Genomic DNA, 19,412 nt, shown 5'->3' with positions numbered 1-19,412 from the left:
TGCTCTCCATCTCGCGTCTTATACCTCCCCATCTCGGATCTCGGCCTCTTATCCCCCCTCACTCACACAGCAACATGTTCGGAGCCATCGTCGCAGGCCGCCTGGTGTGAGTGTGCTCTCAGCTCCGCTGCTCCTGGTACTCAGCTGACGTCCACTCCCAGGCAGACCAACCTCCAGCAAATGTGCGTGCAGTTGTGGTGTACCAGCGCTTCCTAGACACCACTTCCTGGACCCACCACTGACCTTCCCTCCAGAGACGAGACCCACTTTGTCTTCCCTCTCGAGAACCCGTTCGACATCAACCATCTCACCGTCTTCCTCCTCGGTACGAGTAAGTCGAGCTCGCCTCCTCTTCCACACTCCCAAGCTCACCCCGCAGTCCCCTTCCCCGAAGGCTACGGCGCGACAGTCCACTTTGCCTGGCCCGGAGGCGACTACTTTCCCCTCGGAACGTGAGTTGCGCGTTCTGCTCGCCCGCTAACTCACCCCAGACTCACAAACGCCCGCCCATCATCAATCTACAAGGTACGCCCACACCTCCCGCCCGGCGTGTCGGCCGGCACGGCGTCCGCGCCGGCGCAGCTGGGCATTGAGATTGCGCCGCTCGAGCAGGTCGAGGCAGTGCAGGTCGGCATAAAGCCCGTGCAGGGCAAGGAGGTGGCCGCGCGCGTCGACGTCGGCAAGGTGGCCGACAAGGTTGTCAAAAACGTAAGTGTCCGGTCCGAGAGGTCGCGCGTAAGAGGCGCAAAGGGAGAGGTGTGGTACGGCGGCGTGCGGCTGCACCGACGACCCCTGACGCCCGCCAGCTGTTCAACTTCCTCCACAGCTTTGGCGAGGGCCCGCTCACGCCCGACACGCCGATCCCGCTCTCGGTCTTCCAGAGGTGGTATGACAACTTTGTCCGCAAGATTGAGAATGACCGCGGCGCGGCGTTCCTTGATCGCCAGGACTAGGGCCCTGGCCTGGGCAGAGGGCGCGGGCGGCGCATATGACAGCGACGACGACAGTGACGACGATGACGAGGACGAGGTTGATGAGCACGGCAGCGAGGAGGGCGAGGTCGAGGGCGCCGTCGGCGGAGGATGGGACGGCGCCGGTGCAGGCCTCTGGGTGTAATTTTGGTTTTAGAAGTCAGACGTTGACACATTACAATGCAAAAGTTGAAGCTACTAGCTACGTGCATGTCGCCCACATGCGTGGTCTACAATCTCTCAGCGGAGGGAGCCTCTGCGGAGGGAGCAGGCGAGGGCGCGACGACCGGCTGAGCAGGCGACGCCGCCATTGCGGGGGGAGCAGGTGGGGGCGCCTCAGCCGGGGGAGCAGGCGAGGGCGCCTCAGCCGGGGGAGCAGGCGGGGGCGCCGTTGTCGGGGGAGCAGGCGGGGGCGCCGCTGCGCGTCGAGCAGGAGGCGACCGGATATGCTCCGGCGCATGGGGGCTGTCCTGGTACTCCCACGCGCTCCTCAGACGGCCCATCTCGGCGACGATGCCCCACACGGCCCGGTCGATGTTTTCGAGGGAAACGAGGCGCTCCTCCAACATGCGACGTGCAGCCTCGGGGGTGCGGGGCCCGGCGACGGGAGGAGACAGCTGCGTGACCTGCCGGAGATGCGGAGGTGGCAGCGCGACAGGGCTGAGGAACGGGTGGTGAGTCGGCACAGGATCGTACTCTTTGTACGAGGTGTGCGGTGGTGCAGCGTGTACTGGCGCTGGCGCCGTGGACGAGGCGGCTGGTCCGCCCGCACGCTGCTGGGCAGCCCGCGCGATTGCCTCGCGTATTGGGATGTCGTCGTCGTCATACCTCGGCACATCGTCATCGACGACTTCCGGCGCAGGCGGCTGAGCTTGGTTCGCCGCCGCCGCGTCAGCACTGCGCCGAGGCGACCCAGTGGACGAGAAGACGATCGGCGACTGCGACGAATGGGGCGTGGTGGTTCCAGACACAAGACCGCTCGGTCCCGGCGTCGCACCGTCCTGGTATCCTGCCCGTGCCGGTGCAGGGCGGGCCTGATCCTGGTCAGGGGCGGTGCGCGGAACTGGTGTCGGTGCAAAGAACCGGCCTGGGGTGATCGGTGCGCCCCAGATACTCCGCTGCAGCCTGGCATCACTCGTCTCCTCGATCGCGGCGGCTGCTGGGGCCGCTGTCCTCGTAGCCGCAGTTGGGCCGGCTCCTGGCGGCGCGTGACGAGGTGGTGGAGCATCACCGTTGACAGCCGGCATGCGGAAGTACTCCTCAAACTCGAGCGCACGCGCACCTTCGGGCGTTGGTGGGTGGTTGGGGTGGGCGGCACCGGGCGGAACGGGGACCGCACCTGGAGCAGGAGGTGGAGGCTGCTGAGCCCCATCACGACGGGGTACAGGGGTCACGTTGAGGACGTCACGACGACAGGTTGGGCAGCTCTGTTGCCTCTCGAGCCATGTCCGCAGGCAGTGGAAGTGGAAGATGTGGCCGCAGACGAGCTTCTTGGGCGTCATGTTGGGTCCGTCGTCGCCTGGTGCATCGGGTTCACGTGCGACCATCTCCTCGCGGCAGATAATGCACGTCTTGTCTCCCAGACGTTCGAGTTCCTCGGCCGACGCGTCGGGGTACAGCTGGTCCATGTTGTGCGTTGCCCGTCGGTAGCGCACAAAGTCGGACGCGCGGGAGATGAAGCTCCTCAGCGTCATGTAGACGTCACGCAGGATGTGCAGTGGCAGGCCATAGTTGATCAGGATGGCGATGAAGAACACGAGGTAGATGAGGAGCTTGGAGAAGTCTGGCGTCAGCAGGGGCATCAACCAGGGCACTCACCGACTGCCAAGTCGATGTAGAAGAGGTACATGCTCTTCTGCTCCCACGCGGGGGCGTCCTCGCGCCCTTGGGCACGACGCAGGTCTGCGACGGCTATGCCGTATCTCGCCCAAGTGCCGAGGATCGACACGAAGAGGATCGCGAATTCGGAAGTGAAGAGGATCATGACCGAAACGCCGTCGACGACGATCGACTCGGCCGAGTAGAGGAACAACACGATGTCGGTGAGCGTCAGAATGGTGGTGATTGCCGTGATACGGATGTGGAAGCTCAGCGGCGGGCCGGGTGGGGGGATTTGGTCGACCTGGGCGGTCAGCAAGGGTGGGCGCGGCCAGTACTCACGTAGTCGACCCGGTCTGCCGTGATCCAGTGGAAGCACTTGAGGAACACGAGGAGGCCGTACATGAGCGCGAAGGGGATGGAGAAGGCGGTCCTGGCTGTCAGATGAAGACGCAGAGCGAGGCAGCTTACCCGAAGATGGTGAGCGCCAGAAGCGACTCTGTGAGGAAGATCCATAGCCGCTCAAAGAGGTGCTGCGATGTGAGCTTGTGTCGCGAAGACCAGCATGACGGCAGGGAAGCCGAGGCCAAAACTCACCTCGTACTCTATCGGCCGCAGCTCGCCGAAGAAGATGCGCTTCCACAGCACGCCGGTGCAAATAGTGAGGAAGAGGAGGAAGCTGCCGAGTATCTGGCGCTGTCAGCGTCCACGAGCTTGTCAATGACGCACCAACAACGCGCCGCTGCTCCGCCCGACCGACACTGCGGCCGCATAGAAGTTTGGCCGCTCCTTGAGCGCGTTGCCCACGACGCCCGCCGCGAGTCCGGTCGAGAGGAGGCCGAACGCCGCGAGGCGCGACACGGGCATGGTGGGTGCTTGGGGTGACTAATGCGCGGTGGGATGGGGCAACTCTGACGGAGATGGGTGGGGAGTGCTTGAGGGCGACGTTATGCGATGCAATGCGGGTAGTGAATGAGTGACAGGAGAACGATGCGCGAGAAGGGAAGTTGTTTGTGGTGGTCGGTCGACAGTGAGAGTGCCGGGATGGAATGTGTTGGACCCGCCCGCACGACGACGACGAGCCGCGCCAGTGACTTGTGACAGTGGCGAGGCACCACGCGTCATGACGTGGAGGAGCAACCGTGGTACAACCAAGCTGCCACAATTTCCGTCGCCTTTTCATCTGTGCAGCCGCTCATAACGACAGAGACGGCGTATCAGCAACGTAAGGCTTTGGCCGCTCTCGAGAGACTGCACATAGCCAGTTGGAGCAGGATGCATTCGAGTTGAGAGCATGCCGGCGGCAACGCCTTGCCTCATTCAACAACGCCCACTGACAGTCCCGTCCCAAGACAGCCCACTCTCTTGCTCCTTCCTCTGCCCGCGGTGCATCTGCGTGCATCGTATTGTCCACCTTTCCAGCTCTTGCCTTGGCCCATTCAAACCAACCTAATGAGCTAATGCATCAGCATGCAAAAGAGCGGCGTTCTTCCAGACTATGAAATAAGGCCCGCTAAATGTTATCACGTGCCTAACTCGGGTTGAAAGGCGTGCGCATTTCTGCGGGCCTCCACACTGCGACAAGATTTCGAAAGATTTGAAGTGTTTGAGTGAGGTCGAGTGTTGCAACCCTCCACCACACATCCCATCACCACCACCATGGGTCGCCCGTCCAAGCAGTTCAAAAAGTTTGCCTCGTCGGGCAAGCTGACAGAGACGATCAAGAAGCGCCGCACACAAAAGGAGTCGAAGCGCAAGTTTGAGGGCCAGGTCGCCCAGCGTCAGCACCAGCGCGGCGCTCCCCGACCAGAGCACGCCGTTTCCGACGACGAGGATGAGGACGCCGACGACGACATCAACCCCCGCAAGGTGCAGGGCGGAAAGGTCGCCGGTGTTGCCAAGACGGTCGACGAGCTGTTTGGCGCCGGCGGACTGGACGTGCCGATCGACGACCCCTCCGACCTCGAGGACCTGAGCGAGGACGAGGACGAGGAAGACAGCGAGGACGAGGAAGATGGAGACGAGGAGGAGGAGGACGATGAGATGGACGAGGCCGCCATGGCCAAGGCGATGGCTGAGCTTGAGAAGAAGGACCCCGAGTTCTTCAAGCACCTCAAGGCCGAGGACCCCAGCCTTCTCTCGTTCGGCAAGGGCAAGGGCCGCGCCGACGCCATGGAGGAAGACGACGAGGACGAGGATGAGGGTGACGATGAGGACGACGAGGACATCGAAATGGATGAGGATGACGAGGACGACGACACGCCCGCGCCCAAGATCATTGTCACGATGAAGATGCTGCGTCTCTGGCGCGAGAGCATGCTCAAGGTGAGTGGCTACTGTGCGATCTCAAATAGCCGCTGACACGCCCAGCGCTACTCGATCCGCTCGCTTCGCAAGATGACGCAGGCGTTCCGTGCGGCCGCGCACATGAACGAGGCGGATGAGGAGCAGGGCGATGGCTCCGAGTCGCGCTACACCATCCCGAGTGCCGCTGGTAAGTGGCTGAGATCTGCCGCAAACCAGCCACTAACCCTCACAGTGTTCAACAAGCTCGTGCTCACCGCTCTCAAGTTCACGCCCGTCGTGCTGGGCCACCACATGCCATTCAAGGTCCTTCCCACTGGCAGGATAAAGCTCCTGCAGGACAAGAAGAAGGCGTCGGCGGCCAACCTCGACCGCCTGGTGCTGAGCCACTTCTCGACCCTCCTCCACCTCATCAAGTCGCTCCCCTCGACTCCCTCGGCGCTCGCCGGTGCGAGCAGCGACGAGGCCGAGGCTGGTGGACTCCTCGCCATGGCTGTCGCCGAGTCGGCCAAGCTCCTCCCTTGGGTCCTCAACGCGCGCAAGCACCTCCGCGCCTACCTCAAGGTCCTCCTCGACCTGTGGTCCAGCGCCAGTGACAGCGTGCGTGTCGCGGCGTTCCTTGCCATCCGCAAGATGTTTGTCGCCGGCGACGAGGCTGTCAAGGACCTCGCCCTGCGCAACATCTACAAGTCGCTCGTCCCGCCCATGCGCCACACGAGTGTCCACACGCTCCCCTCGCTCAACCTCATGAAAAACACGGCAGCGGAGCTCTACAACATCGAGCCACAGCTCGCGTACCAGCACGCGTTCACCTTCATCCGCATGCTCGCCGTGCACCTGCGTACGGTTGTTCGCTCGTCGACCTCCGGCAAGGGCGGTGAGGACGGCGCCGCGTTCCGCGCGGTTTACAACTGGGCGTTTGTCCACTCCATCGACTTCTGGTCCCAGGTGCTTGCCTCGGCGGCCAGCGTCGAGACGCAGCGTGCCCGCGGCGGCCTCGAGAGCCCGCTCAAGCCGCTCATCTACCCGCTCACGCAGATCGCGCTGGGTCTTGTGCGCCTGCTGCCGTCGTCGCGCTACTTCCCCCTGCGCTTCCACGTTCTGTCGTCGCTTATCCGCCTCGTGTCGCTCACCGAGACGTACATCCCGCTCGCGCCATTCCTGCTCGAGATTCTCGACTCGGCCGAGTTCCGCCGCTCCAACCCCAAGAAGGCTACCCTCAAGCCGCTAGACCTGGCGTACATTATCCGCGCGCCCGCGGCCTACCCCAAGACGCGAGTGTACCAGGAGACGCTGGGCGAGGAGCTCGTCTTCCTGCTTGGTGACTACCATGCCCAGGTCGCCAAGAACATTGCGTTCCCTGAGATCACGCTACCAGTGGTCACCTCGATCAGGCGGCACATCAAGCGGGGTACCGCTGGAAGCCCCAAGGTGTCTACGCAGCTCAAGGTGCTGGCCGACAAGCTCGACGCGAACCGCACGTGGGTGGAGGGACAGCGTCGCAACGTCTCGTTTGCTCCGCGTGACCGCGGCGAGGTGTCTCGCTTCCTCGAGAACACCAAGATTGAAGCAACACCGCTCGGTGGCTGGATGCGGATCCAGCGCAAGGTCCGCGAGCAGCGCCGCCGCGAGGTTGAGAAGGCGCTGCGCGAGGAGCGCGAGGAGAGCGATGACGAGTAGGCGGGCCCGGTTAGAGTGGGTTTGGTCTGTGCCTGGTAAGATGCAGGCTGTATGTATTCATGCATGGTCGTTTCGAAACGTGCGCGGTGGGGGTGGTGGCATGGGATGAGTGTTGGTGGCATGGGAGGGAGATTTGGTGACATGTCGGTGTGGTTGAACGAGGAAGAGGTCGATGCCACGAAACGGAATAGCCGTGCCTTGCCGTCTGTGGCCGTTGGGCGTTGTACGCGTTGTGGTGGACACATCACGTGATTATCTCGGCACCTGGTTGATTCATTCCACCGGGCCCCTATGCACGGGATTGGGGTGCTGCCAGGGGCTTGCACGGGAAGTAGATTGAAGTGTAGCGCGCGCCGACGTATCCCTCGTGTGTGGTGGGTGTGAGCAAGCGTTGTAGAACGCCGCAGTGAGACAGGCCGGCCACGAGCCCACGACGGCCGCCACTACCGCCACGGCCAATGCAAGGCCCGGGGTCTCCACAGTGCGCCAGGCACGAGGTCGAGTGCCCATAGATAGTGCACGCCAAGTGGCTCGTCTAACTTGCTCACGCACGTTCGTTCGTCGATTTGGCTGCCTGCCTGGCTGCCTGGCTGCCACGGCCCGCTTGGCCATTCCTCAACTATCGGCTGGCTGGCAGCGGCGCAGGACGCGGGGAGAGCGAGGCGAGGCCAGCTGGGCCGGGCTGCTCTGCTCTGCTACGCTCTACGGTATGTGCTGGGCCCAGCCGGGCCACGGCAGCGCCATGCATGCACGAGACACACTCAGACGACCACCTCGTGCTCAGCCCCGGCCTGCCTCCCCTCCCCCTCCCCCTCCCCTCCCCTGCCTCGCCTCGCCTCGTTCATGCCTGGAAGAAAAATACCAGGTGCGCCGGTGGTCACGCGAACACTACTGCACAAGCTACAAGCTACAGACATCACCGGCTTGTGGAATATAAACAGTGCTATCGCCGTCTTGTCAACAACGCACGACCCACGACGCAGCATACCCCGCCCCGCACGCACGCAGACACGCACGCACACACACAAAACACAAAGGTGGCAAACGTTGGTCGAGCGACCACGCCAGCGTACCACGCATCTCGTGAGTCGGTCTGGCGGGCGCTGGCTGGCGGCGTCCAACTAACTCACCTCAGGCCTCAGACACTCTCCAGTGTCGACCCGACGACCGACGACCGGCTCCACTTGTACAGAGGGGCTTGCAAGTCTGCCAAGGCGCGGCACGGCGGCGTGGCCCAAAGCCCAAGTAGTAGTCCGCCTGTTGGCCGGCAGCCCGCCCGTAGTGGTCGCCTGACACCCTCGTGCGTGAGCCGCCAGACGCACGTTTCAACAACCAACACCCACGGGGGACGACCACCCCCGTCATTGCCTGGGCTTGCCTTGGCTGCGGCGCGCGCATCACACGACAGTGGTGCTGTTGTATATCCCCCACCTTGTACCCCCCGACCCGTCGCTCCCCTCCCTCCCTCCATCGTCATGGCCTGGGTACAGTCGCCAGTCGCCCCCGCCTCGACGTCGACTTCCGTCTCGGTCTCTGTCTCTCCCACCTCTCCCACCTTTGGCCTCCACTCGCTCAGCCTCACCGTCCCTACCTCGTTGAGCGCACACCTCGCACCACCACCAGGTCACAGCCACAGCCACGGCCACGGCCACCAGCGCTACCACTCGCCACAGCAGCAGCACTCGCACCTGCCGCCCCAGCAGCAGCACCGCGCGCCCCGCCCACCATCATCAGTAGTGTACGCCTCCATGGCGCCCCCTCCGGTCCCCATGTCGTCCAACCGCAAGCGAAAGTCGTACACCGACGTGCGGTCCTCGGCGTCGCCGGCCCCCGAGTCGTCGGCCTCGCCGTCGAGCCACGCAGAGGAAGGCGACTCGGAGTACGACCCGTCCCGCCTCCAAAACGCGCAGCGCGCCCCCGTCCGCGCCAAGCGCGCGATCCAGGCCAAACCAGCAGCTGCGCCGGCCGCACCGCCAGCCCAGGCGCAGAAGATTGGCCCCGGGGGACGCCCAATGTCGCGCGAGCAGCTGCGCAAGGCCAACCACTCGCTCATTGAGCGGCGGCGGCGCGAGAAGATCAACGCGGCCTTGAGTGACCTCCGCGAGATGGTGCCGGGTCTCGGCGGCGAGGGCGCTGGCGGCAAGGGTGGCGAGTTCAAGCTCGAGGTGGGTGGCATGGTCTGCTGATGGGGGACCCCGCTGACGACGCGTCTTAGGTCCTCGAGCGGACAGTCGAGCACATGCGCGAGCTCAAGGCCCAGGTCGAGGACATGCAGACACGGCTAGAGGGACTGCCCTCGGCACCCAGGACGTACAAGAAGCGCCGGCCGAGCGACGACGACGTCGACATGGACGAGCTCGACGACAGCCCGCCGCGCCGCCCGGCCCACACGCCCATCCAGCCCCACGGGGGCAGCTACGCCGCGCGCAAGGCCCCCGCGTCGTCGACGCCGCCCTCGCCGTCCGTCACGCCGCCGCTGCACCACACGACGGTGCTGTCGTCGCCCGACCCCAACGAGACCGAGCCCGAGTTTGACCTGCCACCGCCACTGGCCATGGCGTCGAAACGTGTGTCGCACGACGACACGAGCAGCTCGGCCCGCACGGCGTCGCCCCACCCGCCGTCGATCGCGTCGCTCCTCGCGTCGTCGGCCCAGTCGCAGCGCTCGTCGGCCGCACCGGCACACAACCGCCAGAGCGCAGGCCCGAGTCCAAACATCTACCTGCCCTTTCCGACCCCGTCGCCGACGTCGCCGTTCCTCACGTACCACCCGTCGTCGGCGTCGACCGCGAGCTCGGCCACGGGCCCGCCCGAGCCGAGCCCGTTCATGGCCCCGCTGCAGAACATCTCGCTGTTTGGCGGCGCGCTCGACTCGAACGCGTCGCCGTACGAGGGCCCGGCGTCGGGCAAGCAGCCGTCGCCGCCCGACCTCGTCATGCCCCCGCCGTCGACGGCCAACGGCCGCGACATGGCCCCCGAGGAGGCGGCCAACCTCTTGCTGGCCATCTCGTCGCCTGACACTCTGCACCCCACGCGGACGGGGACGACACCGCTCATGTCTGCTGTCAGCGGGCGCTCTAGAGCACTGGAGAACGAGGACTTTACCCTCGACGGAGGTGTTGCAACCGCGACTCATGCTCGTGCTACGGTCAAGGTTGAACACGGACAAAAGTACCGCCCGCAGGGCAAGACGGCGCGCGACATTCTTCGAATGTAGGTGGAGGCAGCAGGCAGGCTAGGCAGGGAGGGGATAGTTTGGAGAGTGTACGCGTGTCCGAGTAGACGAAAGGTAAAATACATAGACTTGTACGTTCATATACACCAGCGATGATCCGGGCTCTTCGGCTGTCTTGACGATTGTGGTGGCCCGTGCGGGCGGCGGGGGCGGGCGGAGTGGGCGGGCGGGGCGAGCGGGCCGTGCGGGGTGTGCGTGGGTGTGAATGGGCAGTGATTGAGCGCGGGGGTTGCATCGCCGTGGCCGCGGCGTCGAGTCTAGTACATGGACCAGGAAGGCCATGGTGGCCTGGTGGCCTGGTGGACGCTGAAACCGAGCTTGATGGCGGAGTGTGGCAGTTTGGCGCAGGGCCGTCGTTGTTGTTGTCTCGGGTGCCATCGGCGCGCGCGTCGAAGCGCCGTCGGTCAGTCGGTCGGTGGCGGCTCTGCGCCGCACGGATCGTCACACAAAGCCGCAGAGACGCAGAGACGCTGAGACGCAGGTTTCAAAATTGCGACGCCACGTCCATGCGGGGGGGAGGGGGGGGAAGGGGCGGAGGGGGGAGGGGATGCAGTGCGCGTTGCACAGCTACGGCGGCGACACGGCGGCGGCGGTGGCGACCCCCCGACGGCGACCGCGATCGCGATCGCGTTGCGCAGGGGCTCGATCTGGCGCGGCGCCCAGCCTCGTCTCGTACACAGACTGAAAGTCTGCACGCGCACACGCGCACACAGACACTCCGCGCCGGTCGGTCTCGGCGGGTCCTGCTCACGCTCCTGGGCTCATTCGTTCGCTCCCCCTCGCTCACCCGCACACACCACCCACTCGTCAACACGCACCACGCATCACAGACCCGCAATGCTTCTCTCCATTCCCTACTCGTCGCTCTCGTCGTCGTCGAATCACCCTCTCCCCCGCCCAGAGCCCTCTCGCGCGCATCGCCGTCGCCGCTAGCCTATCGACACCACCCCATTCGCCGATCCCCCCGTCGCCGCCCCGCCGTAAGCTCCCCCCTCGGCCCATAACTCACGCCAGCACCCACCCCCCCGCACAATGGAGCGGCCGTGGTCCCGCTGGGCCAGCATCTTCGGCATGGTTCTGCCTCGACGGGTGAGCGAGACTCTGGGGTTCAAAGCAGCAGGCAGCACCACTCACGCAACGGCCACGCCTACGACGCCAACCACGCCTACCTCCGACTCGTCCCTCTCGGCCCATGACCGCGACGACGCACAACAGGGGCAGAACGGCGAGCCGCGCACCCTCTTCGGCCTAATCGACGCCCGCAGGCCAAATGTCTACCCCGACCACCTCGTCACCGAGACCGAGGGCGTGAGCCGGCCGGTCGTGGTCCCCCGCTCCCCGGTGGCGGCGGTGGACGAGGTGGGCGCGGCAGAGGCGAGCACCGCCGCCGGCCCCGCCGGCCCCTCGCCGCCCGACACCGCCGCGCCGAGCGTGACCCTCGACGCTGCGGTCGCCACTGCTGCTGCTGCCGCAGACCCAGAAGAGTACCCGCACGGCACGGTGCGCACCAAGCGTCCGCGGGTCATCAACAAGCTCTCGCTCGACCTCGCGCTCGTGCCGCCGCAGACGCCGCCGTCGTCGACGCCCAACTCGCCGAGCCCACCGAGCCAGGGGCGGACGAGCCGCGCGTCGTCGCGCACGCTCAACACGCCCCGGCCCGCCCTCGAGACACTGGAGCGCGCGTCCTGCGCCGCCCTCTACTTTGAGCAGTACTACCACAACCTGACGGCGCCAGACGCCAAGCGCCAGATGCTCCGCCGCGACGTCGTCGACATTGACCACTTTGACATCGGCCGCGTGATCGGCCAGGGCGCGTTCGGCGTCGTCCGTATCGCCGCTGAGAAGACGCGGCCCGACGGCCGCCTCGTCGCCATCAAGCAGCTGAGGAAGTCGGAGTAGGTTGCCGGCGCGAGCGCGTGCTGACTGGTAGCCTTCTCAAGATGGGCCAGGAGGGCCACATCAGAGCCGAGCGCGACCTGCTCTCGTCAGCAGCCAACGGCACCGACTCGCGCCCGTCCTGGATCCTCCGCCTCTTCCACGCCTTCCAGGACAAGGACAGCTTGTATCTCGTCCTCGATTTCATGGGCGGCGGCGACCTGTTAACGCTGCTCATGGAGCGCATCAGCCTCCCCGAGGCCGTGGTGCGGTTCTACGCCGCCGAGATGATCCTCGCCCTCCAACAGGTCCACGCGCTGGGCTATATCCACCGCGATGTAAAGCCCGACAACTTCCTCTTCACGAGCGAGGGCCACATCCGCATCGCCGACTTTGGCCTCGCCACCGACCTGCACTGGAGCCACGACTCGGCCTACTACGAGCAGCAGCGCCGAACCATCCTCAAGCGGCACGGGTTTGACCTCAGCAAGCCGGCGTTTGGGAACAGAAAGCGCAGAACAGGGCGCGAGGAGACAAAGGGCAGCGGGGTGGGGTCGCTGCGGGAGAAGAGCAGGTCGATACTCAGGCTCAAGGCGAAGAGCCGCCGTCGGTTGGCATACACCATCTGCGGGTGAGTGGTGGCAGATCCTCTGGCGCAGCGCTCACCACGCGCAGAACAAACTCGTACATGGGTAAGAGAGGTGCACCAACGCCCTACTGACCCCAGCGCCCGAGGTCATTCGCGGACAAGGATACGGGTTCGGTGTCGACTGGTGGAGTCTGGGTGTGATTCGTGAGTGTGCCACATTCGCCGCATTCACTCGCTGACAACCAGTGTACGAGGCCATGTTTGGCAGCGCACCATTCATCGGCAACTCGGTGCGTCCGTCCCCAAAGCTCACCGTAGCAGCGCTCACCCTCTCAGCGGCACGAGGCACGCGTCAAGATGTAAGCCTCCTCGTCGGGCGCCACTAACCCCAGCCTCGAATGGAAGGACACGCTCAAGTTCCCGCGCAAGCCCCACGTCTCGCACTTTGGCATCGACTTTATCCGCCAACTACTCTGCGAGCCCGAGGACCGGCTGGGCTCGCCAACAAGCGTGCGCGGCAAGAACCCCGTGACGGGCGTGTCAGAGCAGCGCTCGTCGCACATTGCCGACGCGCTGCACCCCGTCAGCCCCGCCACGCTCTTATCACCCGACGGCGCCGAGCAGCTCATGGCCCACCCGTGGTTCTTTGGCATCGACTGGGCGACGCTGCAGTCCAAGACGCCGCCGTACCAGCCCAACCTGGTGACGCCAGACGACACACGGCACTTTGACGAGGACATTCCCGACGAGGTGGGTCCACTGCCGGGCGCGTCTGACCCATGCAGCCACTCGCGCCCGCCAACAGCGCGCTCCAGATCCGCGACCCGCTCCTAGGCGACGGCAAGAGCGGGCCGCACCTCCTCGAGATCCGCAAGGGGTGAGCCGCGGCCCGGGGCCCAAGCTGACACTGCAGCCTCGCGTTCCGTGGCTGGACGTTCCGCGAGCAGCCCGGCGCCCCGGCGCAGGGCGACACGCAGCCGACGCCGCGCGCCGAACACTTTGCAAATGTTAGGGACGACCCGTGTCAGAGCTCACAGCCCCCAGCGTCGGACAGTAGCAGCATGATGGTGGTGCCGCATGGCGCGGGGCGCGTCGTCGCCGCGAGCTCGGGGTCGGTCGCGAGCTGCACGACGGCGACGAGCGTCACGTCCGAGGGGGGGAGCAAGGGCAGCGAGGAGGACGATGAGGAGGAGCAGGCCGAGGATGAGGACGAGGCCGACGAGGACGACGCCGGCGACGTCGTGACGCCCCACCCTGGCGTGTTCCCCGGCCACCCGGCGCACATTGCATCGTGCCCGGCCCAGCTCGAGGTCACGGTGAGGTAGAGGAGAGGGACAGTGGGACAGTGGGACAGTCGGCCGCTGGCCGCGTAGATAAGCATTCTGTCAGCATGGTTAGATGCAGCGTGTTGCTTTGAGCGCAGTGGGATAGTTAGGCAGTGTGTTGCTTCGAGCGCCGTGCGCGCCACACGCGCCACGCCACGCCACCCCACGACCCAGATGCAGATAGAAACTCCATCTCAATGCGTACAAGCCGTCTACAGCGTCCTCCCAGTAACCGTTGTCGTGGATACAGCGAAATTTTTGTGGGGGGAGGGGGCTTAACCCGACTTGCCAGCGGGCTGCTGGTTCCTGTAGTTGTCAGCACTGTTTCTCTGGTCGAGAGAGAGAAAGGGGTGCGGAAGGAGGGGGTTCAGATAGGAGCGAAAGACTATTAGATGCTATGTGTCGATCATGATAGGTCTGATTGAACTATGCTTGAATTTGTGGATCATCCGGAAAGGCGAGAGGTAGAATGCGCGAGAACAAGACGGGAGACACTCACATCGAACGCTTGCCACCGGGGGTGAGGGTAACGTTGACGAAGCGGCGGGTGTACTGGGCGCGCTTCTCTGGGCGGGGGTTAGGTCGTGTGCGGTGGTGGTGGGGAGCGCGGCGTCGGTGTCGCTGCCGCTCTCGTCCCCATTGCGTTGCACGCCGTCAACACTCACTAGCACGGCCCTTGGGCGACTTCTTCTTCTCCTGCTTCTCGACCTTGGGAGTCTGGCGGGGTTAGCTGGGTTCGTAGTCACACGGCGGGACGGGCAGGCAGGCTGGCTGGCAATGGCGTCGCGGTCGCAACGGAGAGGACGGGCGTGGTGTCGTCGCAGTGTCGTTGCGGCGTCGTTGCTCGCTGTCGTGTCCGAGTCGACCTGGCGCACGAGTGTCGAATCGCGATTCGCTTTCCACAGTCCCGTTCCACAATCCAACCCCCTTCCTCCCTCTGCCCTCTGCATCCTCGCGTCGCCGTCGTGCCCGTGCTGATTGTCGTGGTCGTAGTCGTCGCCGTCGAGTCGTCCCTTTGCCTTCCTTGCCACCATGCCATGCCGTCCAACACCGCCCGCCTCGCCACCTCGCAACACTCACTTGCGACTTGACCTTGCCGGCACGCGCGAGAGAGCCGTGGACCTTACCCATGTTGACTGGGTCGTCAGCGCTGCGCCGCACGTCGTCGCCGTCGGTACCCACCTAGATGTTGATGTGTGTCGGTTGGAGGGGAGGTTCTTTGATGCGGCGTGCGGTGGTCGAGCGGCTGGCCGCGAGCAGCGAGTCGGCACCCAGCATGCACCACGCACCAAACTGCAAAGCTGGGCCGGGATCAAATCGCTCGGAAATTTCGAGTCACCGGCGAATCGAGCGTGTGGCACAAGCACCGTGGAGACCCCACACCCAGATACCCTGACTCTCGACTCGGAACGCATTCGGCCCAGTCCAAGGCCGAGATGCAACAGCGAGAGACATGCTGCGCTCACTCCGACACACTACCCCACTGCTCCGCACCACGCCCCGGCACACGCGCCACACGCACACGCGCACCACGATGCCGCCCGCGCCAGAGTTTGACGCCGGCGTCGAGCCGTCGGCCAAGCGCGCGCGCCTCGAGCCCGCCGCGCCGGCACTGCAGCTCGCCTACCTCGGCCCCGAGGGGACGTACGGCGAGCAGGCGGCGCGGCGGTTCGCGCACCGCCTCGGCGTCGACGTCGCGCTCGTGCCGTGCAAGAGCATTGCGTGTGGGTGCTGCTGCTACGTCCCGCCCTGACCACTCGCAGCAATCTACGCCCACCCCGCGCCGTTCCTCTGCATGCCGCTCGAGAACACGCTCCAGGGCACCGTGCTCGAGACGGTCGACTGCCTGCTCAGCCCGCTCGCGACAAAGCCACGCACCCCGGCCGCATACCGCCGCCCGCTCGCCATCGCCGACACGGTGCTGCGTATCGACCACCAGCTCGTCGCGCGCCGCGGCGTCACGCTCGAGCAGGTCGAGTGGGTCCGCAGCCACGAGCAGGCGCTCGGCCAGAGCCGCGCCTTTCTTGACGCGTACTTGCCGGCTGCGCGCCGCGTGCCCTGGCCTTCGACGGCTGGCGCTGTGGCCAGCCTGTTCGACGCGCCGAACGAGCCCGGCGCGGCGCTGTGCAGCAGCGCAGCGTACGAGAAGGACAGGTGGCGCCTCGAGCTGCTGTACTCTGGCACGCAGGCGGTCAAGGGTGCGTGCTGGGCCGCGCGCCGCTGACGCTGACGGCAGACAACTTTACCCGCTTCATCCTGCTCACCCGCCTGCCCGACGTCCCCGTCGTCCCCCAGCCACACGGGTACGGCTTCACGAGCCTGTTCGCGTGTGCCGACCCCCGCGCCCTGGTCAGCAGCCATGCGCAGCGGAGCAACATTGTCGTCGCGACGCACCAGCGCCCGGCACCGGCGAACACCGCGCCAGAGCCGTTCCCACGCTGGGTGCTCGCAGAAGTCTACGAGCGCGACCCCGAGCAGCAGGACATCGGCGGCACCCTCTGGCTCGGCACCTTCGAAATGGAGAACCCCAGGGCAGCCGACGCGGTCAACGCATCCCAGCCACAAGCCCCCTCGCCCTTCGCTCCCTCGCCGTTCCATTCCCCATTCCAGTCGCCATATCAGTCCCCCGCACAAACACCAACAGCCAGTCACTTCTATAGAATTTAGGGTAATAGTAACTATATCACACTTTGCATGCTCATTGTACGTCCTGGATGCCTGCATGGGGTTTTGCACACAGATGCGGGGGATGAAGGAGAATGTCTTAATATGGCAACGGAATCGTGCTAAATGTGTCAACTTGTCAACGCTACAGGAGTGCTGGGGGACGAGGACGACAGGGGACGGGAAGCGTCGGTCGGGTATCGGGGTCTCAGAGTCGGGTATCGGTGCGGATCGCGCTTCATGCTTGGTATCTCAGTTGCGGGCGCGCTTCTTGGAGTGCTTGGGGATCTTTGTGCTACTGGACGCAGGGGCCTTGGATGAGGTGGAAATGTCCTGGTCGTCGGGGGTCGTGTCGATGTCGTCATGCTCTAGGGATACACTGTGCGAGCGCTTGAGTGGCGACCCTGGGGTCTTGGTGCTGGTGGTGCTAGTGCGCTTGGCACGAGAGTTACCACCGATCTTGGGGGCTACCTGGTCAGTGACGGCGAACGGGAACAACGCACCTCGGGGCTTGCGAGCCTTGGGGCGGACCTGGGCTGGCAGTGGGCTTGCAAGGGACAGCCCGTCGAGCTCGGAGCCCGGCGTCGATAGGAGAGACAGGTCCGGAGTAGTGTCCATGAGAGCGGCATACTGCACCTTGGCATAAACCCGAGTTGGCTTGGTTTCACCCTTCCGAAGCATCTTCTCCAACAGGTCGGGTCGGCCGCGGCGGAAGAACGGGTGCGAGAACCCACACGACCTGAGCGTCAGCCGACCGCGCCACCATCCGTGACTCACCGCTCGCCACCCTCTCGGTAACGCTGGAAGCCCCACCTTAGTGGAGCGTTAGCGGTGCGAAACCCCACGCACACAGATCAGCTTACATGTTGAGCTGGCGCACGAAGCCACCGGCGTCCTTGGCGTCCGTGATGCTCTTCATGGCTTCGTGTGAGTGCCAGGAACGGGCATCAACCTTACCTCGGCTTCCCTCAAACTGCAATGTCAACACACACCTTGATCCGGATCACTCACATGCTTCTTGTCAGGGATAACCCCGCCATCACCGCCTGGCGACCACCTTATCATATCGTTGAACTTGGGGTTGTTGATCGCCCTATTGTGTGAACAGGGTGACAAACCGGGGACTCACTCCCAAAGCGCCACTTTGAACGTCCTTTTGTTGTTGAGCCGCGCCACCTGCTCGCCAGCCTCGTCATCGTCAGCCACAAGGTCCGTAGACTCGGTGGATTCTGGGATCTCGTGTTGGTAGTCTTCGTCGATCTTGCGGTTCTTGCGACTGCGTGCTTTCTTGGCGGCCTTGCGGTTGATCGGCTTGGGCTTGGACTTGTGGCTTTGAGGCTTCTCAACGGCTGCGCCTTCCTGCTCTTCCTGCTCCTGCTGCTCTTCCTCCTGCTCCTCCTTCTCCTCCTGCTCCTGCTCCTCTTCCTCCTCGAAGAGCACCACCTCCTCCTCATCATTATCGAAGGGTACGACATCCCCCTCCTCATCGAAGCGCAATTCCTCCTCGTCGAACCGCACCGCCTCCTCCTCGAAGGGCTCGATACTGGCTGATGGTACTTGATAGAGCGAAGGGCTCCGAGAGATGGGCGTGATAGATGGCATGCTGTACTCGCTCTCAGAGGGCGGTGGAGCGTGAGGAGAGAGGAAGTTCACCGGCCGGATCCAGGGAAGGTGACTGACCACGGCCGTATCAGTCGCCACCGAGTCGCCAGACTCCTCGACACCGCCGTCCGAAGCCGTCGGTGTGGGGGAAGACTCCTTGAACGCTCCCTCGTCCTGATAAGCTGCCGTTACGGCGGTAACGTCGTCGTAAAGATCGGCGAGCTGCTGTTGCTGGCGGTTGCCAAACGTTGGCTGGAATAGCTTGAATGTGGGTGGCGCGGGGTGGTAGCTGCTGCTGAAGCCGAGCGCCTGGGACGGGACAGCGCCCTGCCCCTCGGCCGACGACGCGAAGGATGACGTCGACGACGATCCGAGGGAGAGATGATCAGGTTCAGCGTCGACGATGCGGCGGGGTAAAAGTGCGGTTGGGGAGAGCGGGGGCGGGTCGACCAACCTGCCGAAGCTGGACTTGAACGCCTCACTGTCCCACGAGGGAAGGCGGCGCGGGGTGAACGAGGATGTGTCGGCGTCGGCGCTGCGGGGAAGACAGGCGTCAGGCTTGAGAGTCGCGGCGGGGGTGGACTCGTCGCCAATGTTGGCCAGCGCGGCGCCGCTGTCGTTGCGCGGCAGCGAGCCAGCGCCGCTCCCGCCGAGGAGGGACGACGCGAAGCTCTTGAACGCGCTGAGCATGGGCGGCGGCTCGAGGTCGCTGTACCGGGGGGAGAGGGGCGACGAGCCAAAGAGGACGCCTGCGCCGCGGTGGCCCTTGGGAGTGTGTGGGGGGTTGTACGAGTCGTATAAGGGGTTCTGCATCGAGTTGAAGGGGTAGGGGACGGGGGTGGGGGGATCCATGATGGGCGAGAGCACCGCCGAGGGCAAGACGGGCTCGGTGGGGTGGTCGGAGTGAGGAAGAGTGGACACGACAAGAGAGAGAAAGAGACGGGGAAGACGAGGAAGACGGGGAAGGCGAGGAAGACAGGCGCGCTGTGGCAGCCGGCCGTAATGAGTCAGAGTCAACAGGCAGGGCGAGTGATAGTGCTGCCTGCCCTCCCCACCCGTCGAGGGCCGTCAGAGACGGCGCCGCGGTTCCTGCACTATGCGCAAGCTTCGAGACGATCAGTGTGCGCGTCAGTCCCCGGCAGCCCGCCCGCGCGCCCGCCCGCGAGCCGAGTCCGAAGCCCGAAGCAGCAAGCACGCGTGCCCTGGCGATCCGGCAAGCAGCGCGTCGAGCCTGCGGCGGGCGCGTCGGGGGCGCGTATGACGGTGCGCCCACGCTACGCCCAGGTACGCTTGCGGAGGGGGAAGGGGGGAGGGGGAAGGTCAAAGGACGGGGTGAGGCGGAGCACGCG

At 65.0% G+C, this 19,412-nt stretch overlaps 9 protein-coding genes across 9 annotated transcripts; 5 read left to right on the top strand and 4 right to left on the bottom strand.

The window, feature by feature from the left end:
- Window positions 1-74: 74 nt before the first annotated feature.
- On the top strand, window positions 75-953 carry Q8F55_004291 (uncharacterized protein; the record flags this gene model as incomplete). The annotated part of the gene is made up of 6 exons (XM_069352811.1): window positions 75-106; window positions 162-182; window positions 255-331; window positions 380-452; window positions 492-708; window positions 807-953. The coding sequence occupies 6 exons, from the start codon at window positions 75-77 to the stop codon at window positions 951-953; spliced, it is 567 nt and encodes a 188-aa protein (XP_069210229.1).
- A 248-nt stretch (window positions 954-1,201) lies between these two features.
- HRD1 (E3 ubiquitin-protein ligase hrd1) lies at window positions 1,202-3,656 on the bottom strand (the record flags this gene model as incomplete). The annotated part of the gene is made up of 6 exons (XM_069352810.1): window positions 1,202-2,754; window positions 2,790-3,093; window positions 3,132-3,222; window positions 3,261-3,322; window positions 3,387-3,479; window positions 3,519-3,656. 6 exons carry the CDS (start codon window positions 3,654-3,656, stop codon window positions 1,202-1,204), a joined length of 2,241 nt encoding a protein of 746 aa, XP_069210228.1.
- Window positions 3,657-4,448: 792 nt separating this feature from the next.
- NOC2 (Nucleolar Complex 2 protein) lies at window positions 4,449-6,773 on the top strand (the record flags this gene model as incomplete). The annotated part of the gene is made up of 3 exons (XM_069352809.1): window positions 4,449-5,114; window positions 5,160-5,283; window positions 5,329-6,773. 3 exons carry the CDS (start codon window positions 4,449-4,451, stop codon window positions 6,771-6,773), a joined length of 2,235 nt encoding a protein of 744 aa, XP_069210227.1.
- Window positions 6,774-8,248: 1,475 nt separating this feature from the next.
- On the top strand, window positions 8,249-9,990 carry Q8F55_004288 (uncharacterized protein; the record flags this gene model as incomplete). Its single annotated transcript, XM_069352808.1, has 2 exons — window positions 8,249-8,938; window positions 8,989-9,990. The coding sequence occupies 2 exons, from the start codon at window positions 8,249-8,251 to the stop codon at window positions 9,988-9,990; spliced, it is 1,692 nt and encodes a 563-aa protein (XP_069210226.1).
- A 1,050-nt stretch (window positions 9,991-11,040) lies between these two features.
- Window positions 11,041-13,797, top strand: Q8F55_004287 (uncharacterized protein; the record flags this gene model as incomplete). Its single annotated transcript, XM_069352807.1, has 9 exons — window positions 11,041-11,903; window positions 11,939-12,514; window positions 12,559-12,575; window positions 12,611-12,676; window positions 12,719-12,762; window positions 12,809-12,831; window positions 12,865-13,222; window positions 13,258-13,349; window positions 13,386-13,797. The coding sequence occupies 9 exons, from the start codon at window positions 11,041-11,043 to the stop codon at window positions 13,795-13,797; spliced, it is 2,451 nt and encodes an 816-aa protein (XP_069210225.1).
- Window positions 13,798-14,072: 275 nt separating this feature from the next.
- Window positions 14,073-14,928, bottom strand: rps30a (40S ribosomal protein eS30; the record flags this gene model as incomplete). Its single annotated transcript, XM_069352806.1, has 4 exons — window positions 14,073-14,103; window positions 14,297-14,363; window positions 14,463-14,514; window positions 14,878-14,928. 4 exons carry the CDS (start codon window positions 14,926-14,928, stop codon window positions 14,073-14,075), a joined length of 201 nt encoding a protein of 66 aa, XP_069210224.1.
- Window positions 14,929-15,331: 403 nt separating this feature from the next.
- Window positions 15,332-16,464, top strand: PHA2 (prephenate dehydratase; the record flags this gene model as incomplete). The annotated part of the gene is made up of 3 exons (XM_069352805.1): window positions 15,332-15,521; window positions 15,561-15,995; window positions 16,034-16,464. The coding sequence occupies 3 exons, from the start codon at window positions 15,332-15,334 to the stop codon at window positions 16,462-16,464; spliced, it is 1,056 nt and encodes a 351-aa protein (XP_069210223.1).
- A 249-nt stretch (window positions 16,465-16,713) lies between these two features.
- Window positions 16,714-17,380, bottom strand: Q8F55_004284 (uncharacterized protein; the record flags this gene model as incomplete). Its single annotated transcript, XM_069352804.1, has 4 exons — window positions 16,714-16,928; window positions 16,965-17,200; window positions 17,239-17,274; window positions 17,325-17,380. The coding sequence occupies 4 exons, from the start codon at window positions 17,378-17,380 to the stop codon at window positions 16,714-16,716; spliced, it is 543 nt and encodes a 180-aa protein (XP_069210222.1).
- A 206-nt stretch (window positions 17,381-17,586) lies between these two features.
- On the bottom strand, window positions 17,587-18,915 carry Q8F55_004283 (uncharacterized protein; the record flags this gene model as incomplete). The annotated part of the gene is made up of 1 exon (XM_069352803.1): window positions 17,587-18,915. The coding sequence occupies one exon, from the start codon at window positions 18,913-18,915 to the stop codon at window positions 17,587-17,589; it is 1,329 nt and encodes a 442-aa protein (XP_069210221.1).
- Window positions 18,916-19,412: the final 497 nt, after the last annotated feature.

The sequence above is a fragment of the Vanrija albida genome (genome assembly GCF_041260175.1).
Source record: "Vanrija albida strain AlHP1 chromosome Unknown contig_3, whole genome shotgun sequence".
Taxonomy (NCBI): Eukaryota; Fungi; Basidiomycota; class Tremellomycetes; order Trichosporonales; family Trichosporonaceae; genus Vanrija; species Vanrija albida.
This window is presented reverse-complemented; position numbering and strand designations above follow the sequence as displayed.